The following is a 20,768-nucleotide window of genomic DNA, read 5'->3' as shown; positions in this document are numbered from 1 at the left end:
TTTTTTTTTTTTTTTTTGGCACTTCTTCCAGCTCTGTGTACATAGTTCCTCTGCTTTGTACTTAACCTTCACATGCTAGTAGCGAGGGCTTCACTTTCTCTCTCTCTTCTCTTTCAAAGTCCCATCCCAGCCTGTGTGCAGCGGACATCCCCAGACCCCTCACCTGTCCAAGGCCTCTTTGAAGCTCCTCCTCTGGACGTCGAACTGGAAGACGGTGCGCTCACAGTCGGTGGAGGCGTTGTCACTTCCTCCGTGCTTCTTCAGGAAAGCATCAAAGCCGTTTTCAGACGGGTACTTCTCGCTCCCCATGAAGACCACTGGGACACAGCGAGAGGTTCAGTGTCATGTCAGAACAGTGGAAGAAATATGCTGTTTGTTGTGAAGGTGAAAGAAAGAAGAAATAATGTTTGATGTTTAAAATGTCAGAAAGTATATACATTTTGACCCGGTTTATGGTGGGTTTCTAGGTCTATTTGCATGAAACAAAAACTCCAAGTTCCTGGTTTTCCCTGTCAACACAAATTAAGAGCACTGGCATTACTTCAGCATAAAAGTAGATACTGGTTATATCATTGTGTCACTGGGCAAGACACCTCTCCCAGTTTGCTTAAAAGGCACTGCTCCTGATCATTTGTAGCAATCCAAACGTATTCCTCACTTTCCTATTGCATTCCTAGAATCTTAATTATTCCAGTTTACCGGCATGTTTCACAACTTTCAGAAGCCACAACGGAGTTTTAATGCTAACAACTAGCATGCTAACAGCGCCACAGCAATTCCACGTTCGAGCTGCTTTTACAATATATTTGTACTAGAGCAAAACAAATTTCACTTTATTATATGAGAAATGTGCTAGATGACAACCATAAGGAAGAACCTGCCTGGGACAGTTTTATCCAGAGACACTGTTAGGGAGGCACTTCTTTCCTCATGGTTCTCACCTGACAGTTGTTTCTGTGCCATGGTACAACATCAGAGTGAGAGCAGACCTACATGAGCGGGGCCAGTTCATTCTGAAACATGCTCTCCACTCATGGTTCAAAATCGTGCGCCGTCCCTTTAGTATCTCGAAAAAAACCTATTGAACAGCGGACTTGCAGTTGTTAAAAATGAGCCAATGCAATTTTTTTTTATTGTTATGCAGAATTGACAGAAACGGTATTACATCTTCTAGCTTTTTGAAATATAGCCATAAACAAATCTACTATTACGGCGATAAAGTAGGATTGTGAGACAGGTACGGAACAATTTGTGAAAATGACTGAGGCTTCAACGGCTACTGGCCATCAAACAATAGTGTTGAGCAGTCACATCATTACAGGAGATGGATATTACAATCTCTTCAATGACAGCTACGGCAATAGAACAAAACGCAATTCAGAAAAGATATTGGATTTTTATGAGTTGTATTCAGAGAGCACGTAGGAAATCTTGTAGAATAGACTAAGCAAGTCATATGCACTCCAAGGCTACTTTAGGACTGGTACAGGCTTGCTTAAGCACGCACGGTAGCTAATGTGGGTTTTTCCATGCATACAAAATGGACGGACTTGTCAATGTTAGCTTGCCTGTGAGGTTCAAACCGTGAAACGTGTTTGAGCTGGTTACACAGTCAGTGTGAGTATCAACTTCATGAACGGGTCTAAAATGTAGACTTCAGTCATGTAATATAAGGGGGTAGACAGAACTAAGCACTGCAGATTTTTAAAACGTTCCCTTGAAGAAATGGTGACGATGGTTAAAATGAAAAATAATAACGAAAAAAAAACGTAGGGTGTCTGGAGATCACAGAAACCCATCATGTAACTTTTCTGATGGGTGTCTGTGGTCTCCATGCAGATATTATTGCGTTGCATGGAATGTTCCACAGTATAGCCTTACCTTACTATGTTGAAATATTCACACTTTGGAATTCTTTTCTCTCTCCTATCCCCCTAATACACGTGTAAACTCCATTGTTAAGATGTGCTAGCCCTGTTGTTAGCCACTTGCACTTGTGTGTATGCATGTGTTTAGATGTTTGTAGACCTGTGTATGTATATATATGCATGTATCCCTGTATGTAGAAGTGTCTATATATATATATATATATATGCATGTATATATATACACGTAAATATGCTCATATATTTCTTCCCATTTTAATTTGTTGATTTTATTTTTGTTTGGTTGAATATTGTCTATCCCCCTTGTTATCGATATTTCACATTCCCATTATAAAACAGGTCATTGTTGTTGTGTGTAATCCCTTGTATTAGTAGACACCAATTAGCAAATAAAGTTAACATCCGAGCTAAAGGCTAACTACTTTTAAGTTGAGATTTCTGATGTTGTGTAGTTCTGACAGATAGTGGCATATAGTGACTGCCAACATTTATTTGTATGTGATGGAAATAAATTTGCTATATAACTCTTGGAGAGATAACAACGCAAATGACAGTAGACAGTGAAGTCAGTTTGTAGTGATCTGTCATCATTAGTCTAAAATCCAACATGCTGATTTTGAACATTTTTATCTAGCCAGCGTTGTCATGGTGCCAAAGCAAGTGAGAATAAGCAGGGCAACTGTTGATCCAAATCTGATGGTGACCCAGACCAGAGAGTGCCATAGTGTATCTGGGCTGTAGGACAATTACTGTTGTTGACACTCTGCCCTGGATTCTGTCAGTAGCGACCAAACCACAAGTTCCTACACTCATGTTGTATTGCCAGTCTGGTGCACAGCTGAACAGGTTCACGCCAAAAAACGCCTTTTATACTTGCTCTTGTGTTGTTGAACAGCAGTAGTGTATTGTTACGCATCACTTTCTATGAGGCCATGTTGGTTGCTGTACTTACTGACAGTTACAGTGTTAAATTTCTTTCATTTTACAGAAAGAGTAACACTTTCAGTATTAAAATACACAGGACAAGCATATTGTCATCACTGCAATGCAATACAGATTTATCAAATTATCCCTTTCAGCATGTAAAATTGTGTGAAGAGTTGGTTAATTTACTTTATTTTATTGCAATATTTTAACAGCTTTGTAATATAAAATTCTTGATTTACCGGTCAAAACCAAGTCCCAAATAAGTTGTTTTGACCCCGGCCTTAACTCAGAACACATGTTAGCAAAATTCACAGGTAATAAAAGCTATCTGTTGCTTTTGCATGTTCTCACTAGAATAAATTGGATGAACTGAATCCTTCTGTCATTCACTCAGAGTATGACGCATACAGAATAATAGGACGAATTGGCAAATAATAAAAATAAATCATTACAATTTCTGTGCATTTAAAGAGTCTATTAAAATGTAAGGCTATAGTCGAAGAAATTCTTGGTGGACTAAAAGCATGTCCTGCCGATCGATTAGTTGACTAAAAAGGGGCCGTGGAAAACGCTTTCAAATCCATTATCTCTATGCATCTGACACAAACTGCACTCATAAGACTACACCTGCAATGATTGTGTGAAATAAAATGGCATAATTTGAGATGTGGAAATGTGTTTGGCCTGTTATGAAATACTTACTGTGTTCTAGAAAGTGGGCGAGGCCAGGCAGGTCGTGAGGATCAGAGAAGCTGCCCACCCCGACACAGAGCGCGGCTGCCGACTGGCACAAAGAGATATAAACACTTTAGGAACACTGGCAATGACACACTCGCTAATGATGCTACTGCACAACGCATCAGGTTTGTGAAGTTGTAGGTTTTGTATATTTATGGAGAATTGTCATGTGGGAGCAAGGGTGACGTAGGCTTATGAGCGGAGCATTGCATAGAATCTTACAACTAGCAATAAGTAGGGTTTGAATAGTGCTCAGGAGAGATTGCTAAATTACTGAAACACGCTTGGATGACACGTAAAACCTCTTCAGACATGGTTTTGATGAAGGAACATAATATCATGGACTATTTTGCATAGCACTCCCTCTTTGTAATGAGTAGTACAACCTCTCATAGGCACTTTAAACTCTTTATGAAGAATTTTTTACTTAATTCCAGTACCTGTTTTTCTGCATTTCCTTTTTTCCTCTTGCCCTCTTCCTCCTCCTCTTCACTTCCATCCTCTTCTTCCTCATCATCCTCCTCTTCCTCCTCATCGTCCTCTTCTTCCTCCTCCTCCTCCTCTTCCTCTCCATCTTCCTCCTCTTCTTCCTCTTCCTCCTCATCCTGTTCTGCAGCTGGACCACTGTAGTCGGAGATAAGCAGCGCTCGGAGCCCGTTCTCCAGTACAATGTATCTGGGAGAGGGATGGTACAGGAGAGACACATTTCAGACACTGGGACATTAACTGTGAGGAGCCCACTGGGTGTGCTTTGAGACAGAGTATGTAAGGTATTGCCGGTGGATCTATCAACACTTGTTAATAATAGACTTAGTATTTAGTATTAAATGGACGTTTTGTTTTTTCTCCATTGTATTTACGCAAAATTTGTCTCGCCCCAGTACATGATATATTATTTCAGCAGCTCTTCACACTTGCATTTAGACCACATAAAAAATGGGACTAAACTGGGATTAAATTTGAAACTAATCCTGGGGTAGACCGGGACTAAACCAGGAACAGAACAGGTCTAAACTGGACTTAAACCAGGACCCACCAAGGACAAGTGTGAACGTACCACAAGTCCACTGTATACTGTCTGCATCTAATTCTAAAGCGTTTTATTGTCCTTTAAGTGTGCGTCAGCTTGCTATTTATTATTAACATTACTGTCATAGCAAACTCCGGTCTGGTCTTCAAAAGTTGTGAATAGCTCTTGTAAACTCATGGTGAATAATCAAGATGCTCGTAATGCCTAAGGTAAGTGAGGAATAACTTTGGACCACTGTTAAACTGTTAATACATACAAGTAAGCACAGAGCAGTGGGTGGTGATAGAAGGTAGGTGAAAACAGACATTTTCTGAACACTCAAGTCTCAACTGCAGGACAACGCAGGATTACTCAGATATGCATGAATCTAAATACAACTTTGAGTAAATTAATGATGATGGAACACCTTTATAAAATGATTAAAAGTTGATTTTACATAATAATATATATATTTTTTGTGGATTACATATTTAAAGGGGACCCTTTAAATATGTAATCCACAAAAAAAAAAAGTATCTCATAATGTGGTATTTATTGTGATATTGTGGGGATACTGTATTGTTTATCCTCTTACGTACTTGTATGGTTCAAAAGAGAATGTATGTAACAAGTAGTAATGAAATGCTTTGTGAGTGGATTAAGAACATCATGTACACTTTGTTTTAAATTGTAAATGGGGACAAGGGAAAATATAGAACACTTACCAAGTACGTAGCTTGGTCTCTGTGGCGACTGCTAAGTGCAAGCTAGATATGTGGTGACAACTATTTTACTGTGGGGAATAAATGAGCTACATTACACAAATACTGACCTGATCTCTTTTTAGTAGTTATCTTGAGCACAAATTACCTTTAAAACTTGGTTTTGTAACTTCCTGACTACATCAGCAAAACCCATAATTAGGGATGCACCATTCTAATACTGGTATCGGTTATCGGCGCTGATACTGAAAAATTTGCTGGATCAGAAATCAGCTTCCAAATATCAGTTCAGCTGAGATCCTGTTTGGACATATAAATTTATGTAACAAGACTATTTACTCCTCGTAGTCGGCCCAGAAAGTCTCATAATGTTTGAACTTTTATTTGCACAAAGGTGTTCTGGTTTTATTTTTGTTTAAAAAGTAAATAAATGCTGTTTTCAGTCTTTGTACTGGTATAGGCTGAAAATGGGTATCGGCAGAAACTTGTATCTTATCCGAATAACCTGGATCGGTGCATTCCCATTAAGCTGTCTTTTTAACTGGTAGCAAGTCGATAGTCAGTGATATCTAATTGCTTTAATATGTGCAAGTACTTTAACTTGATGGTACATATCCTAAAGAAGCACGTATAACTTTCTGGAGGTGGCACAACAGCTGCATGACTCCAGGGAAACAAAGTTAAAACTATACTTCAGAGCATAATCTTCCACAGTATATCATAAAACATAAGGAACAAAATTTCCATGGAAACAAGCAGGAGACCCTCCTTGAGACTCTAGATGAGCCAGGTTTGTGGAAATGCAAGTCGACTCAGAGTAATCAAAACCTTCTGACAGCATTGTATATGTATTTGTATTGCACAGAAATACAGAGATTTTAATCTTGACTGTATTTTATGCTTGGCATTTTTAATCTTATTTAGCTATGCATGCCACATTCCTTGCTTGCAAATCTTCTTGACAATGATTATTCTTTTGTAGCAGAACAACAACAAAAAACATGTTTGCATAACTCCTTTATACTTTTGCATAACAAGTAATGTGTCTCCATAATTTCTTCATCCCTTGGTACTTGGCCCTCTTGGCGTGCACTTTACCTGTACTGTTTGGGGTCACTGGGGGACTTGACTATCTCGCTGTCTCCCACATTCTGGTCTTCCTCTTCCTCTGGCGTGGCTGCCACATCCCTTGGCTCCGCAGGTTCAGATGGTGCTTCAGTCTGGACCTGGGTGGAGGACTCTGTGGCGGGGGTATTTCTGGACTTATTCCTGCGGGGCATCTTGTACAGTGGAGGGGGGGCTCTGGGTTTGGGGAGTGAGACGAGGAGGAGAGGATGAAGCACAGGGGAGATGATGGTCCTGAGCAAGGCAGAACAGCGGGTCAGCCTGGACAGAGCAATGGTGCAGACCCCTCCCTAGAACAGACGGGCAGGGAGCAGTTAGTGGAGCACAGAAGACATGTTTGTTTATTATAGCTAGACCAGTAAGTGAGAAAATGTCTCATTGTTTCCCATTAATACAGGAGACTATTGTGGCTACCCATAGTCTAAAATACCGGTACTCAATAGTTTAAATATAACCTTGACTATTCAGTGGCATACCAAAATTAGACCTTGCTGCTCATAATAAGTTATACAAAATTTATACAAGTGACAAGACTGATCAAAATGATTAAACTTTAAAAATGAATGGTGAATTTATGTTACATTATGCTGCCTCAATGAAATCTATGAGAAACACAGCCAGTACAAAATAATCTATAGCTTATGAAGGTAAAGAAAGAAACACTCTGGATTGGACCCATCTCCAGATCTTGAGCTAGTTTTGGTCAGGACTACTTTATAGTTATAATCTATGATAGCAGTGGGTCATTATGTTATAATCTGGACATTTTAAATTGCAACAGTGATCTAAAATAACTTAATGAAATTAACAAATCCGCTGACTTCTCACTGCAGTGCCCAGTGAGAGCTGATGAATCACCGATTTAGAAAATAAAATCGGAGAACGACACAAGTACAGAGCAGTGAGAGTGTACCAGTGGTGGTGAAAATGGGGTTGATCTGCAATATGGCGTCTTGAAAATAAGCGATTACAGATTGCTCACACATGCACAGATCACTCCAAATACAACTTTGAGTGAGTAAATTGTGAGGGGAAACAACTATAACATGGTAAAAAACTCTGAAAAGTTTCTTTTGCATAATAGGTGTGCTTTAGGTCAAAGGGGGAAGCAGAAAGTCCCCAGAGGAAAAAAACAACAACATCTATATCATTACATTGTGAGAATGCCTCCTAGCTTGAACAACTTATCAAAATGTACCTTTTTTAAAGGTTAAAAGGTTGTTTTAAATTGTATTACCTTCATAAAATACAAGTAGAAACAACGCAGAGTGGCATATTACTAATGTCATATTTCTTACTGCAGGGCTTAGATGAACTTAGTTATGACGAATTCATTAACTCTGACTATAATTAAGCTATGATTAGGAAAGAGTCCGTTCTAATGATCACAATGTTGATTGACCTTGGCTGACTTAAAGCCAATTACACAATCATCAGAAATATTAAACATCAACAACAGTCATCTCATATTCATTTCATTTCAATTTTGTGACCGGTCGGGTCACAGTTGCAATAGGGTCAGTGCTTTCGGGGGTGTGACTGAGCACATACATAAGACAACAAATCTTGACAGTGATACAAAAACTTAGGTTCAACATTTGTGGATTTTTACTAGGGATGCACCAATACAGGTACTAGTGTTCAAAAGGCCCGATACTGAAAAATTACCTGGTTTTGGTATCGGTTCCATAATACTGGTTAAGCCGACATCCTGGTTGGGCCTTTAATTGGATGTAAAAAGATTCCTCATAATGTTTGAACATTCATACATATAAAGTTGCTTATTAGTTATTTGAAGGATAAACAACAGCTACATAACACAACTGCATCTGTAATAAGTTAACTGTGTTTTAAGGAAATTGAAACACGGTGCCATTTTCCTTCTCTACTTTGCAGAATTGTCAAAAGTATCAAAACTAGATACTCATTTGAGGTACCAATACTAAAAAAGCCATTCACAGGGCAAAAATGAAGCTTTCCTGAATAGAGATGTATCAGAACAACTATAAGACCACATAGACTAGTATACGCCCATGGATCACTATGGAACCTACCTGGACAACTGAGGGATTACACAGACCACATGGCAATATAAGAAAGTACTATTATTTAATGTTGAAAATCACATTCTGCTGTCTGAATAAAGAGATTTTTTAAATATATCATCATGGTATCACTGTATGTGTTAATATCAGGTATAGGCAGATATTTAAAGTCACAATATCAATATCGGCATCAGAACTGAAAAATCTAGATCAATACATCCTTCATTTTGACTTTTTAAAAATATATGCCTACTGTCTTTTGAATCTAATCTGAAAACAGCCCAAACAGTTATAATCAATCTAGCATACCTGTTTCACCATGAAAATAAGAACAGATTATATTTCCCTAGCCTTCCTCCCAGCATGCATAGCTGTGCAGTGAGGTTAGCTGAATTCATGGGGGGCAAAGGGCCGTGAGTTTATCCCGGGTTCACCCGTCCTGCCAGCGCCCACTGTCCCCTCACAAAGCACCTATTGACATCTGCTAAGCATCCACTTTACACCAGCCCAGCCCCAGCAGACAATGACAGCTCCAAACTATACCGGATTTTTAACACAAGCACAGATTAAAGCTAAAAACATGAAGGCACAACTAGATCCACTTAAGCTAGAGGCGATTCCCAGTGTTTTATACATTTGATACCATTGTAACAACATGTCTAGCTATGCATTTAGGTAGATCAAGAAATAAAAGGAAGAGCTACTGCAACTGAGCGCAGGATGCCAAATAAGACACACCTTGCACATGTTTATATTATTTCCCGCTATTCTAAGCAAAAACGACTTTGACATAGAAGCTAAAAAGAGTTTAAAAATAGCATACCTTCCTCCCTGTTGACAGAAGGGCCTCGGTTTGGGTGAATACCGGGTACGCAGCAACGTCCTCCGCGCTGATTGGATGAGAGCGTATAGAGTGTCAGTAAGGCGGCAGCTGATTGGCGTTAGACTGCAAAGGGGCGGGGCATATGTGAGCACGTGTCCTGTTCACTAGGATGAGATATTAGGCTCTTTTTTAAATGCGAGCCGAATCTTTCGTTTCAACGAGCTTTTAAAAAGATTGAGTTTATCTCATTTATGGATATTTATAGACGATGTGAGCCTTGAAGAAATAGGATAGATAGATTTACAGGTTAATGCATCACATTCTGAGGTTTAAAAGGTAAAACGTGCTTGTTTTTACATTTCTATACTATATATATTATGTATTCATTTATTTATTTATAAATTGTATTATTTTTTATTATATTTATTTCAACAATCATTTATTTACGCATTTATTTTCTTTTTTTCTTTTTCATATTTATTTTGTAATCACGTATTCATTTTTACATGCGTTTATTTGCACATTTACTTCTACATTTATGTATTTATTTTTAATTGTATTTATTTACAATTTTTATTTTTACATTGCATAAAAATAAAAAGCTTTATCTTTATGCAATGTTATTTTTTTATTATTACAATAATTTATTTACGCATTTATTTATTGCCTTTTCTTTTTGATATTTATTTTTTTTAATCACATATTAATTTTTTACATTCATTTATTTGCACATGTATTCATTTCTACATTTGTTTATTTATTTACTTATTTTTAATTGTATTTATTTACTTTTACGTATTTTAAGAATGAAAAGCTTTCACCCTCAAATCCATAGTTTAAATCAAAGAGTCGTCGTATCAGAGATCCGATTCGGCCGACCCTGAACGTCGCACCGCCCAGTCACACACATGTGATTTAGTGAAAAGTTATTACATGGGACGTGTGCAGATGCGGGGGACATTGAGACAGGCCACCTGGACGTGGACGGAGACAGCTGCTACCCATCTGCTGATCATTACGAGCGCGAGATCGTGGAGGATGTCCTAGGCGCGCTGTCATTGCCGCTAAATGTCGTAATTGGTGATTTTGTCAGTCTCCACTTGAGCCAAGCGAACAGGCTATTGCTGCAGCGCCATCACAGCTCACATGAATGGGCTGTGTGGGGGTCTGCTGGGCACAATCACAGCGCAATGACTCTACGGTACAGTGCTCTGGCTGGTCAGGGCGCGTGGGGTGTTACATGATTGTTCCTTTTCACTCTGGTGCTGTGAGGGCGGGCCGCTAGATGGCGCAGTGAGGTCATAGGGGACATAAGGTAAAGCCAATTTCTTATAGACTCCTTAGGTTCCTAGGTGCCAAGTAGAAGTACAAAGTAGTGTAATGGACAAAATGTGGTATTTTCAAAGGATGGACACAAAAATGAGGAAAACTACATTATATCTGAATATGTCACTTGTAGAAATAATAATAATCACCACAGTCATAATAAGAATAATAACAGTAATCATAATGCATCAGACTTATACAGGCCTAGTGCTTGTTTGAACACAAATAATAAGAAACCAGTAGAACATGACGGTGGAAATCATGTGGGGAATGCCAGCTAGAACAGGTGAGTTTTTAGTAATGATCTGAAGTGCTGCAGTGAGTCTGAGTTCCTGATGGGTTGTGGGAGTGTGTTCCAGAGGGCGAGGGCGGTGGTGGCAGCAAAGGCTCGGTCTACCCTCACAGACAGTGGGAAGAGCAACCAAAACTTTTACTCAATAAGAGTACTGTTACTTCAATAAAAGTATTACTCAAGTAGGACTAAAAGTATACCCTTGGAAAAATACAGTTTCTTTAAGAAGTTGACCATCTCAGGACACTACAGACAGTTGGTATGATCATATTCACATTAAAACTACTATTAGGAAGTTAAGCAGGTCTAGAGCTCTTTACATTGTTGTCTTGGTGAAATATTTTCTGAATATAAGTTATTCATTATACAGGCAAGGGATTTTTTCATTTCTTCCAAGAGCCGTGAACTGTTTTGCAGCAATACTGTGCACATATTAGCATAGCATTATATCAAGTTCAAGTTATCATTTCATTAGCATTTCAGTCGTATCTCGTACTTCTAATTTGCAGGTATGTGCTTGGGATGCACTGATCTGATACTTAAAACTTCAGCTGATATCCTGGTTAGAGATATAAACTGATGTAATATGACTATTTACTGTTAGTTAGTTGGCCTAGAAAGTCTCAGAATGTTTGAGTTTTTATTTAAAGCAATTTGTTCTGTGGTTACTGGAGAGATAAGTAATAGCTACATAACACATTTGGTTTAGTCTTATTTTAGTTTAAAGGAAATAAATGCAGTCTTCAGTCAGATGGATATCAGGGATTGGTAGATACTTAAATCTATATTATCGACATCAGAATCAGAACTGAAAAAGCTGGAACTAGTTCACACTTTTTAATTCGATGCAGACAGCACGCAGCAGATTTTAACCTCAAGAGCTGCTTATACTATATATATATATATATATATATATATATATATATATATATATATAATCTGTACTGGGGCAAGACACTTTTTGCCCAATAATTTAAAACCGCTTTGTAAAAAAGAAACACGTGCTTTGACTTCTTCAATTTTTGTATGTTCATGTGTCTACATTTTATAAAGGATTACATAAGGACATAAGTGGGCGGGGCTAGGTGATGCAGAACAATACAGCATTACTCAAACATGCATAAATCAAAATACAACTCTGAGTAAGTGTATGATGAGAAAGAGTATGTTTAAACTAACTCCCCAAATATAGGTATCAGTCTGATATAGAACATTTTGCTGATATTTGACAGATATTTTTAAAAAGCCATAAGTTAATATGTAAACTTCACTATAACTTAACTTTAGTCTGTACTATAGATTTTAAAAGCTTAATATCGGCATCTGCATATGTGTTATCTTACGTCTTATCACTTATTTCCCTGCTGTTCCTCCTTTAGGCTTAAACTCACTGCAGCGTGTTGGCATTTCACCGCCTCTCACCGTGTGCCAATCTCACCGGCTCCTCTCACCAGCTCGCCTGTCCCGCGTCAGCCCTGCCAATCTGATCGCCCCTGGGCTTCTGTCGGCAGTGCAGGCAGGCATGTGATAAACATCGGCGCCATGGCAACCGACCGATCGACCAACCACGAGCCAGACCCTCTCTCCCAATTTGGTGTGTAAGGATTTGAGCTGGCATCCTTTAAAGCAGACCTGTTATGCAAAATCAACTTTTTAACCATGTTGTAGTTGCTTGTCCTTCTCATTTACTCTTGCAAAGTTGTATTTGGACTGATTCGTGCATGTTTGAGCAATGTTTAATCACTTATTTTCAAGACGCCATATTGCCGTCAATCCCTGTTTTCACTGTCACCGGCACACGCCCACTGCTCTCTACTTACTTGATTCTTCAGTTGAGTGGGCTCAGGTCCTCTCCTTCACTGTGGTTCTCCTCGAGGTTTCTCTTTTTCCCACTGGGTTTTTTTTTAGTTTTTCCTTGCTGAGGAGGAGAGTCTAAGGACAGGGGATGTTCTGGGACAGTTATACATTTACTTTTGATTAATTTCCTTGTCTGTTTCTCTTTCATAGTTGATTTTCTAACGTTCTGTTGGTTAAATCAGTTCTCATCTACTGTTGTGATTTTGGGCTTTACAGAAATAAATTGAATTGAATTTTCTTAATCAATTATATGTGTAGGATTCGGTAGCATTCGTGTAGTCATTATGGTACAAATGGAAACAAAAAAAATCGCTTGCGTATCCATAGCTCTTTGTTGTGGTGACATTTACGGAGATGTCAGCTCCCATTGTGCACCGCAGTTTCTTCTATCGAGTCATTTTAGATCAATATTTCAATTTAAAATGTGCAAATTGGAACTTAACGACCTACGTGTGTCATACATTATAACTATATAGAAGACACAAGCACAATATGTCTTCTTTGATTCCCGGGATTACATGGACACAGTTAGGATGGGTTCTACTAATACTACACTTTGAACAATACTTCATGTTGTATCAGTCAGTACAGGAGGAGGGAGGTGAGAGTAAGAGGGACAAGAAGGTTGGGGGTTCTATTTTTAGAAAATCCAGGTTTCTGTGAGGAGTTTGCATGTTACGCCCGTCTCTTGGTGGGTATCTGGGTACTCTATTTTCCCTCATCACCTATGAAAAGAAAACATACACTGTTGGCTAATCCTCAAGCTAGGTAGTCAGACCAATGTCGAATGGTGGGTCAAATACATAGAACACAATTCCCAGTTGTGTTCTATGTATTAGAACACAACTGTAGTAGATACGGTTGGTATCTACAGACTTTTTTCACTAGGATGGCTCAAAGGCGACGCATGGTTCAGCTTCAGTCTTTATTTTAATGATTTAGAGAATTTAGCAGTTAAATTTAATATTTTTGTATAACGTTGAATAGTAATGACTAGAAATATTTTAATCTTTTCCGCTTTTTTGCTATACTTTTTAAATCTTATGTGACACATGTCACCTGTATATAATGTATATTTAAATGGTCCCAGGTTAGGCTGTTAAACACCAGGCATATCAACGTTTGGATTTATTTTGTTTTTTAAATTTTGTATTTATCTTTATTTACATAGAGAGGGCCCAATGAGAGCACTCAGACTCCTTTTCATGGGCGCCCTGTTTAAAATATGGGGCAAAAAGTTTAGGGTTGGAGTAGGTTTGGGTTGGGTTAGGGTTTAGTTAGGTTGGGTTACAGTTGGGTTAGGGCTGGGTTAGGTTTGGTTACAGTTGGGTTAGGGTTTGGTTAGGTTGGGTTACAGTTGGGTTGGGTTAGGTTGGGTTACGATCGGGTTAGGTTTGGGTTGGGTTACGTTTGGTTTAGGTTGGGTTACGGTTGGGTTAGGGCTGGGTTAGGTTGGGTTACGATCGGGTTAGGTTGGGTTAGGGTTGGGTTAGGTTTGGTTTAGGTTGGGTTACGATTGGGTTAGGGTTGGGTAGGTTTGGTTTAGGTTGGGTTAGGGCTGGGTTAGGTTGGGTGACAGTTGGGTTAGGGTTTGGTTAGCTTGGGTTACGATCGGGTTAGGGTTGGGTTAGGTTTGGTTTAGGTTGGGTTACGATTGGGTTAGGGTTGGGTAGGTTTGGTTTAGGTTGGGTTACGGTTGGGTTAGGGCTGGGTTAGGTTGGGTTACAGTTGGGTTACGGTTGGGTTAGGGCTGGGTTAGGTTGGGTTACGGTTGGTTTAGGTTGGGTTAGGTTTGGTTTAGGTTGGGTTACGGTTGGGTTAGGGTTGGATTAGGCTTATAATCATATACAATGTGTCTTGAAAACAGCAATGAAAATGTAAGATATTATTCTATGTCATCTATTATTCCTTCTATTCTTTTATTTATTTTTTGGTTGATTGTCCATGCTGACTCTCGTTGTGTCTCGTTGTGTCTTAAATCTCACTGTTACCCTCCCGCACTGAATGGGAAACACCAGCATTTCCCTCCATCCAAACTCATGCAGTCCCAGATTACATCAGTTGTGTCGGGTTTACCTCTTTATTCTGCCTCCCCGGTGTATTCAAAGCACCGTTATCAGCCACAACAGGGTCAACTACATCACTGGAGTCAATATTCTCTCACAACACCGCTCCTGCCAAGCCTAAGCGCATCAAAGTAACCCTCCACAGAAAGTAGTGCAACTTAAAGGTCCTCTGTGCGACGCAAATCAATTGGATATGCTTTCCCCAGACGTGAAACCTTGTAATACCACCACCTACTTCACGTTTTCTATAGCAAGATATGACTAAAGTAATTTCATATATTTTTCAGAATCGTTCCGGTCTTTTCCACGGCTAAAATCATTGGGCCAATGTCAATGGTGCTAGAAATCATAGCAAGCAGTAGGCACAGGTGGCTAGTACTCAGTTGTACTTTTCTAGCAGCATACTTTTACTTTTACTTGAATTATGTTGCAGTACTCTTACTTTATTAAACGTTTGCTTACAAGTCTACAAGTGAGGAAGGTCCATTGATCCGAAGGTTGGCGGTTGGCCAGATACTTTTTTACTCTTGCTACAACTGTAATTCTGCTTGAAATTATTTTGAAGTAACTGTTGTTTTCTGTTCTGTTGCATGAAGAACAGGCGCAGAGGCACGGGGATTGTTCTGTAGATTTTTATTGCCGGTTACAGCAATACAGTCAGGTTAAAGGCAGCGACCAGCAAAATTCAAAGCAAAGTCAGGTGAGTAGGCATGTCTGAAGCAGTCTAGTTGAGCCTTGTGCAGAGTCCAGTGCAGAGTCCAGTGCAGAGTCCAGTGCAGAGTCCAGTGCAGAGTCCAGTGCAGAGTCCAGTGCAGAGTCCAGTGCAGAGTCCAGTGCAGAGTCCAGTGCAGAGTCCAGTGCAGAGTCCAGTGCAGAGTCCAGTGCAGAGTCCAGTGCAGAGTCCAGTGCAGAGTCCAGTGCAGAGTCCAGTGCAGAGTCCAGTGCAGAGTCCAGTGCAGAGTCTGAGATTATACCAGGGTTTTTATACTACTAGAAGAGTCGGGGTTCAACATTCTATAGACAAGTCGAACAAGGTGAGTGTTTTATAACCCTCTCAGAGCAGGGGTTACAGGGTGAGGGTTACACATTACTGAGAGGGGCTACAGATAACCAAACAGATTACCAAAATGAGCAGAACATAGCTGTTATTTTCCCTTAGTGTGATATATGGCCACTGCTATATGGGAAACAGAACCTTTTGCACCTATTGCCCACATTACTCTTACTTGAGTACAATTTTTGGATACTCTACCCACCTCTGGTATTTGAGCTGTGAGATAAATCACAATCAAATCGAAATTTGAATGAACACAATTAGCAAGTCACAAAGGCTACCATTTTTGAAGGACCATAATTTCCTCGACAAAAGACAAAATCTCCTGTCTTATTCTGTGTAAAAGCTGTTAGTCCTGTCGTTTAGAGCTGCACAAACTGAAATATGAACAGACCAACTAATACAAGTAATTCAGTGTTTTTGTCAATTCTCCTGGACACGTTTAAAATATAAACTTTGAACAGAATCCTATTAGTAAAACATAAATCGCAAATCAAATCGTAATACTTGTCAGCAAAATCATAATTAGATATTTTTTCCCCAGTCCGTTCTGTATTCAGAATTCGTCCCCTACATTTGTCATTGAAGGCAGCAGTGGCAGCAGAAGGTAGCAGCAACTTTACCTTATAAGATTCCAATGGAGGGCAAGGTTCCCATAGCAACTGATTTGAATCCTAATTAATACAGGAGGCATGATTAATTAGCTCCTCGCCCGCGTGCGTGTTTGTGTGTGTTCACGGGGACACAGTCTTCTCAGCCGTGGTGCGTGGTAATTCCCCCCGTCGTGTTAAAAGGGAACGGGGCGTCTGGCGTCTCTATATGTGTCTGTGTGCATGCGTGTGTGTGGGTGGACAAGTATTTGTAATATTGTGGGGACTAAAATCTATACACACAGACACACACTCACATCGTGGGGACTTACCTTACTTATGAGGACAAAAATCAGTTCAACATGTTGTATATCCTTTATTATTAGATGAACAGCATGGTTTAAAGTTCAGATCTAGTTTAAAATAGGTTATGGTTTAGGTTAAAGTTCATTAGACAGGTTTTCATGATAGTAACTGGTCAATATTTATTATAGTTTTACATCAGTTAAATGGCGGTTTGTGGAAGAACATTGAAACGAAAAGTACAAAAATACAGAAAGTAGCAGTGAGTTTTAAAACTGAATACCTCCATCCATGTCATCAACACAGAAACCTATACCCAAAATCCAGGGACAATTTATGGGCAAGGAAGGTATTTTTCTGACTGTTTAAACCTTCATTCAATAAAATAAAGGTATTGCTATTTATTTTATTTGTCTAATCATAACTATTGGGCATTTTTGGCAAGTTTTGGCCCTTGTTATCAGTGTAGTTGCTAGGTAACAGTTATGGAATTACAGTGTCACATCTGTCGCCTGTGTTCAACCAGGTAGTAAAACTATTAATTTCACCAAAATTTTAAAAATCCAAGAACTAAGCAAGAGTCTTAAATCTAACGATGTTACCCATGTTTTAGTGATATTACCGTAATTGCCTAACTTGTCTTATGCACTTTAGGTTTAGGCACGTAGTGACCAGGGTTAAAATTAGGATCACTCTCCAGGAAATGAATATAACTCAATGTAATGTCCCCAAAAAGCATGGAAACCCAACAAGTGTGAGCCTGTGTGTGTTTACGTGCATGTGTGTGTGTGTGCATGTGCGTGTGTGCGCGTGTAAGTGTGTAGATTAGGGCCTATGGGTAATGATATGAATCACTAGCTTGTTTCTCCAGGGAGGTGTGTCCTTGGCTGTGCAGCTACAGTGAATCAGAGGTCAAGTCCTGTTGGGACTGGCCCCTGCGGTTTAATCTGGAGATAATGACCAAGACCACTGACCTACCTACTGTCTTCTTATAATACAGAACACGGGTTGGGTCTGTGAGTCTTGTGGGGACATACAGAGTTGAAACTTAGGAGACTCACCTTAAGTGTAAAGTTAAACACAATCACTTAGGCAGATTGAACGTTACTTTAAAATAACATTATGGCTCTGCTCCTCTGGCTATACTCTTGTCTGTGCAAGTAGAGGTAAAAAGTAATAATTTCTTGTTTTACTAGAGTAAAAAAAAAAAGTATTTGAAGAAACAGGAGTTACGGATGTAACTATGGTTCTATGAATCCCCACTGATGATGCCAGATGGTGATGCTCAAAGCAGTGCATGATAACCCAGCACATGCACATGTGAGACTGTCAGGAGGGACCAAACAGAACACTTGTGGAGTACTAACAGTTTGGATGTGGAATGTATTTAAAACTGATGTATGATTTATGAGTTCATGAAACCAGACAGACAAAAGTCTAAATAATGTTAATCATTTACCATAAAGCTTTTACAGAGTACTACCCACCTCAGCACGTACAACACCACTGTCTTGGCCAAGGATACATCAGGAACAAGGATTTACACTATGCTGTAATTACACTGTGCCAAACTGCCAACTACACCACACACTGGTGTGCGCTCACTGGTAAGGTGAGTGAAGTCTCTTGCTGACTCGCTTAATGACAGAATGAATTAGTTTGGGATTTGAACTGCAAATCTTTTTCAGTCACACAAACACACTGTACACACTGTGTTTGCACTGCCCAGTGTCTGTATGAAGTTATTACATATACTTGTATCCCCTTCCATTTGTTTTGTCGTGGTGCCAACCGTATTAAAAAATACCCCACTTATAGAGGGGGTATTTTGCAAAATCTACCATAACGTTCCCTCATAAAAAAACACACAGCAAGAGGTTGTAAATGTCATCTATTCATGTTTCAGTAATTTAGTGATCTCTTCCGCTCCCTATTCGATATTCGAACCCTCTTACTGTTGTACGTTTTTGTCCAATGCTCAACCCACAAGCCTATATCATCCATGCTCCAGCATGACAATTCACCGTAAATATACAGCACCCAGCAGCTGTTAAGTTTGGGCACTTTTCCCCTCTGTTTTTTTAATTGCCTACATTTTTGTGGTATTTTTTTCCCCTAGTTTCAGTTCCTGTACCCTTCTTAAATATGTTTTGGTCCACCTTTGGCTCATAACAGCAGGATGCAGGCCAATTGTAACGTGACAGCGCTTTGAAGGAGGAGTGAATGGAGAGCAATGGGACGGGAGAATCTGTCAAAAACGTTGTAGGAGTGAAGACGTTTCGCTGCTCATCCAAATGTCTTCACTCCTACAGCCTTTCGTCCAATAGACAGTTTTTATTTTTCTTTTGCTATGGATCAGACCTGGACGACTGAGCGATTACACAGATATTTTCAAAACAATAAAAGGTAACATGGTGATCTAATCTTTAACCATAATTCACTTACATCTTAACTTGACACTGAACTGAATGTTGTTGATCTAATATTGAAGGATTTACAATACCTTGGGGAAGTGAGTGTGCGGATTCCAGTCCCCGCCACATTATGAATGAATACCCGCCCACACGCACACACATACACGCTATACCCCCTCCCTCCCCCTCACACCCTTCTCTAGCTGCCCTGGTGAAACCCCTAATTCCCCGTGCTTGTTGTCCCCCTCTCTCCTCCACTCTCGGGCTCCCACTAACTGTCAGATTTGCCGGAGGATCCCCCTCCCCCTGCTCTCCACTGGTCCCCTGCTCTCCTGCTCCTCTCCACTACTTCTGCTCTTAACTGTGTAGTGTGCAAGTGAGAGGGCTCCCGAGACACCGAGGAGCAACTTAAGGGCAAAACAAACCCCAAAGAAACAAAACAGGTTTAAAAAGGAACAGCAAAGTTAAACAGGCATTACACTGGGGTAGGATCACTGCTAAACTAGTGCACTGCTAAAAGTATTAAAATAAATGCATGAAACTGCAAACATGGTTGTAGGAGTCAAATTAAGGCACTGTTTCTGATTTTTACTGTCTCAAAAATGTGAAAAACAAAACTACCTAATTTTAAACGGTTTGTGTCAGTTATTCCTCATTTACCTTATGCATTCTGAGTGTTCTAACTATTTGTGTATTTGTGTTTAAGTGATTTTCACAACTCCAGAGACCAGAGTGGAGTTTTGCCATCACTGCAAAGGTAACAACAACTACCATGCCAATGCGTTTTTCCTGATTAACAGACGGTAAAATGTTTTATAATTCGATACAGCACACAACAGACTTATTTTAACTTCAACTTGAAGTTCATGTAGACGATTTTTTGCCATATATTTGAGCTAAATTTGTCTTGCCCCAGTACAGATATATTATATAAGCAGCTGTCCTCGGTCTGCATGCTAGTTGTTGTTAGCATTACCATGATGGCTGCATACTAACCTCAGAGTTGTGAAAAGCACTTATAAACTCATTGTGGTGAATATATAGGCTCAGAATGCATAAGGTAAGTGAGGAGTAACTTTAGACCACTGCAAATCATTTAAATTGAGCCAGTTCTGTTTTCTCATGTTTTTAAGAAAAATAAAGTACAGCACTTTTAACAATAAAACATTGATTTGTCCATTGATTTGGTTTTATCGTCATCGTGGCATTTCACCACAGCAGCAGAGCTTTATTTATTATGTTGTTTTTGAAAAAACATGTCTATGTAACATGCCCCAATGTATGAATTTTTCATAAAATTGCAAATAAGTGCACAGCTACATGCAGGAGGGTGATAAAAAAAACAATGCATAATGCAGACATCAGCTCCAGCTCTGAGTAAACAAATGATGAGGGAATGCTGCTATAACATGGTTTAAAGTTCATATAAGTCACATGTCTCACTTCCTGTTTTTAAATCTCTTCTTAAAACTCATTTTTTTCAGCTTGGCTTTTAACTCAGTGTAAAGACTTGACATTTATCATGTTCTGTTTTTAATGTTATTCCATCTCATGTTTTTTGTGTTTTAACTTGTGTACAGCACTTTGGTCG

The 20,768-nt window shown here is 39.3% G+C and overlaps 2 protein-coding genes across 2 annotated transcripts in view; one reads left to right on the top strand and one right to left on the bottom strand.

The window, feature by feature from the left end:
• The window catches only part of nrd1a (nardilysin a (N-arginine dibasic convertase)), a 48,412-nt gene extending 39,082 nt beyond the window's left edge, over nucleotides 1-9,330 (bottom strand). The window contains exons 1-5 of the mRNA XM_033988189.2: nucleotides 9,276-9,330; nucleotides 6,381-6,697; nucleotides 3,992-4,226; nucleotides 3,516-3,597; nucleotides 164-317 (exon numbers count right to left, since the gene is read on the bottom strand). Coding sequence (XP_033844080.1) covers nucleotides 164-317; nucleotides 3,516-3,597; nucleotides 3,992-4,226; nucleotides 6,381-6,562 — 653 coding nt within the window. The 5' untranslated portion in view covers nucleotides 6,563-6,697; nucleotides 9,276-9,330. The remainder of the gene's footprint in view (nucleotides 1-163; nucleotides 318-3,515; nucleotides 3,598-3,991; nucleotides 4,227-6,380; nucleotides 6,698-9,275) is intronic.
• The window catches only part of crlf1a (cytokine receptor-like factor 1a), a 227,773-nt gene that overhangs the window by 128,112 nt on the left and 78,893 nt on the right, over nucleotides 1-20,768 (top strand). The gene's annotated exons all lie outside the window — the stretch shown is intronic.

Source organism: Periophthalmus magnuspinnatus, chromosome 22, assembly GCF_009829125.3.
Source record: "Periophthalmus magnuspinnatus isolate fPerMag1 chromosome 22, fPerMag1.2.pri, whole genome shotgun sequence".
Taxonomy (NCBI): domain Eukaryota; kingdom Metazoa; phylum Chordata; class Actinopteri; order Gobiiformes; family Gobiidae; genus Periophthalmus; species Periophthalmus magnuspinnatus.
Note: the sequence above shows the minus strand (reverse complement) of the source record. Positions and strands in the feature narration are given on the sequence as shown.